General features: G+C 40.5%; 1 protein-coding gene across 1 annotated transcript; it reads right to left on the bottom strand.

Moving 5' to 3' along the window:
* Positions 1-798: 798 nt before the first annotated feature.
* Positions 799-2,093, bottom strand: LOC140176671 (serine/threonine-protein phosphatase 7 long form homolog). Its single transcript, XM_072208206.1, has 4 exons — positions 1,648-2,093; positions 1,483-1,573; positions 1,091-1,377; positions 799-1,024 (listed from the first exon to the last, which is right to left on the bottom strand). Exons 1-4 carry the CDS (start codon positions 2,091-2,093, stop codon positions 799-801), a joined length of 1,050 nt encoding a protein of 349 aa, XP_072064307.1.
* Between the last annotated feature and the right edge of the window lie 703 nt (positions 2,094-2,796).

The following is a 2,796-nucleotide window of genomic DNA, read 5'->3' as shown; positions in this document are numbered from 1 at the left end:
TTATGTTTTTAAAATTGGTTGTATGGCTGTCCGCAGAAATTTCTTTTGTCGCAGATGGTGAATTTGCCGTTGGGATGGAATTCAGTTCCAGAGAAGCTGTTATTAAGGCGATAAAAGAGTATACTATACGAAGAAGCGTAGATTACCGGGTGTATGAGTCTGAGCCGTTGACATTTTATGCGAAGTGTACACAGTATGGGTCAGGGTGTGATTGGCTTATCCGGGTTAGCATGATCAGCCGGAAATACTGTTGGATTGTAAGGAGGTATAATGGCAGTCACACATGTACTAGAGCAACAATTTCTCAGGATCATTCTAAGCTGGATTCGACCACGATTGCAGAAGCAATTAAGCCGTTGGTTGAGGCTGACCCCGCCTTAAAGGTAAAATTGGTTATAGCAGAGGTGCAATCGAAGTTCAACTACACTGTTAGTTATCGGAAAGCATGGTTGGCTAAGCAAAAGGCAGTGGAAAAAATATTTGGAGGCTGGGAGGCATCGTACGAAGCGTTGCCTATATGGTTTGAGGCCATGTGTCACAAGGAGCCGTCAGCTGTTGTTCATTTTGAGACTATGCCTGCATATCAAGGCGATGACTTGGTGACTGGTATTCGAGTATTGCATCGTGTCTTTTGGAGTTATTACCCCTGCATTAGAGCTTTCAGACATTGTAAGCCAGTTGTCCAGGTGGATGGGACTCACTTGTATGGAAAGTACAAGGGTTGTCTACTAGTGGCAGTGTCAGGATGGCAACAACAATATCGTCCCAATTGCGTTTGCAATTGTGGAGGGAGAGACTTCAGATGCGTGGCACTTTTTTCTGAGTAACCTTCGTCAGCACGTTGTCACTCGGCTGTGGCTCCAGTTCCTCATTGTCATTATCCGCATCCTGACTATCCTCATCCATACCCTCACCACCATCATCCATATCCTGATTACCCTCATCCATATCCTGATTATCGTCATCACTTTCTTGACCCACAAGATTCGACAAGTTCAAGTGGTCACCATATTTTGACCGGTACCTGTACATATAAGTTTCCAATGGATGCTATGAAGGCATGGGAAGCTCAGAAAGAACGTAGTGATACCTGTTTGTCCAATGCATAACCCAACTTGAATGACTCGGTGTTGTGGCCCAGTTAAGATTCTTAGGACCAGTCAGTACTTCTCCATGCGCCTTGTCAAGATTCTGCTCCTGCTGAGGTACTCCCTGAACGAAACCGAACTGTCGCCTGTACCTATCGGTAGCATGCCACTCGATACATTCAAATGACACCAACGGAACAGTAGCGGACCACACAACCGATTGCATATAGATCTCAGGAGGAATTATGTTCGGATCCACGCGATCCACAGCATATGCAACCCACACAAACTGGGAAAAATAAAAGATACTCATGAATACAACCCAGAACATCAATAACAATAAAAATGCCTCATAAAAATGCCCTAAAATCATAAATCTTTAAGTAAACCACACCTGGCCTTCCTGGAGTTCATCAAAGGCCTTCCTAAAGTGAGCTAGATTCAAATATCTATATCGTCGATCACCATGCTCCCAGTTACGCCACCTAATATCATATATTCAATTAGCTAAACTGAATTTAAAATGTAAAGCTACGAGTAGATTGTAACGTAACATTACCTATTGGCTAATGGAAAATTGTGGGGTTCTCTGGGGAGCGGCGATAGATATGGCAGTCGGATCCAAGCCCAACCGAACAGAAGTGTTATTGGACCATCTATTTCCTTACAATTATAACGAGATGCCCTGCATAACCCCCTGTAGAGGTGTGCAAGGCATGCCGAACCCCAACTATAATGTCCAATACTGGCAAAATCACGAAGCAAGGGTAGAAACTTCCAGTGCACACCTGCCCCAGATTTATCCCCAAACAAGATCGTCCCGATCAGCAACATAATATGGCACTTCACGTACCTCTGTATACTTAATTCATCAGTCAACTGAATGTTTTCTTTTAGCTCCCGCAGCCAAGTCAGTTTTATACAACATCCTCTACACTCTGACTTACGCGGTGCCACTCCAAATTGATGCAAACATTCTGCCTCCAACGCTGAGAAACTACTCATTGTCATCCCAGTAACTGGAAGACCATTCGTTCGGGAGACCAAGAATTAGAGCCACGTCTTCAAGAGTTACGGCACACTCACCAACTGGAAGGTGAAACGTATGTGTATCAGGGTGCCACCGTTCTATTAGAGCATTCACGAGTGCTTTCTGATTTTGTACGACACCAATTTGAGATGCATGATAGAAGCCAGTAACTCGTAAATGGTCTTCCATCCAATCGTTGTACCGATCCGGGGGAAGTGGATGGTCACAGGTCAACATTCTTAATTTCTACAAAAGACAGAACAAGTAATTAGTCAACTCACAAACTATTGCTAATTTACTACTACAAAGCAAGAATTTTTAAACTACAAACACTTATTAACAAAATCTTCACAACTAACTCAACAACAAATATTATTTGAAACCAAACATCTGTTATAAATTATTTGACTTAATTTGACTAAAAGAAATAATTACTACTTTCAAAATGAATTATTAATAACATTAACTAATACATACAAATACATAGATTCATAATACATACATATACATACATTCCTAATAAAATCTCAATAAAATTAGTACATTAGAGATGCTGTTTGTTTTTTTATTTACGACATATCAATAATTTTTTTAATATATAACATTATTATTATGGGTTTTATTAATTACCTATTAGCTATTACTTAAATAAATTTAAACATATATTTCAAAATTTTA

Source organism: Arachis hypogaea, chromosome 12 (assembly GCF_003086295.3).
Source record: "Arachis hypogaea cultivar Tifrunner chromosome 12, arahy.Tifrunner.gnm2.J5K5, whole genome shotgun sequence".
Classification (NCBI taxonomy): Eukaryota; Viridiplantae; Streptophyta; class Magnoliopsida; order Fabales; family Fabaceae; genus Arachis; species Arachis hypogaea.
This window is presented reverse-complemented; position numbering and strand designations above follow the sequence as displayed.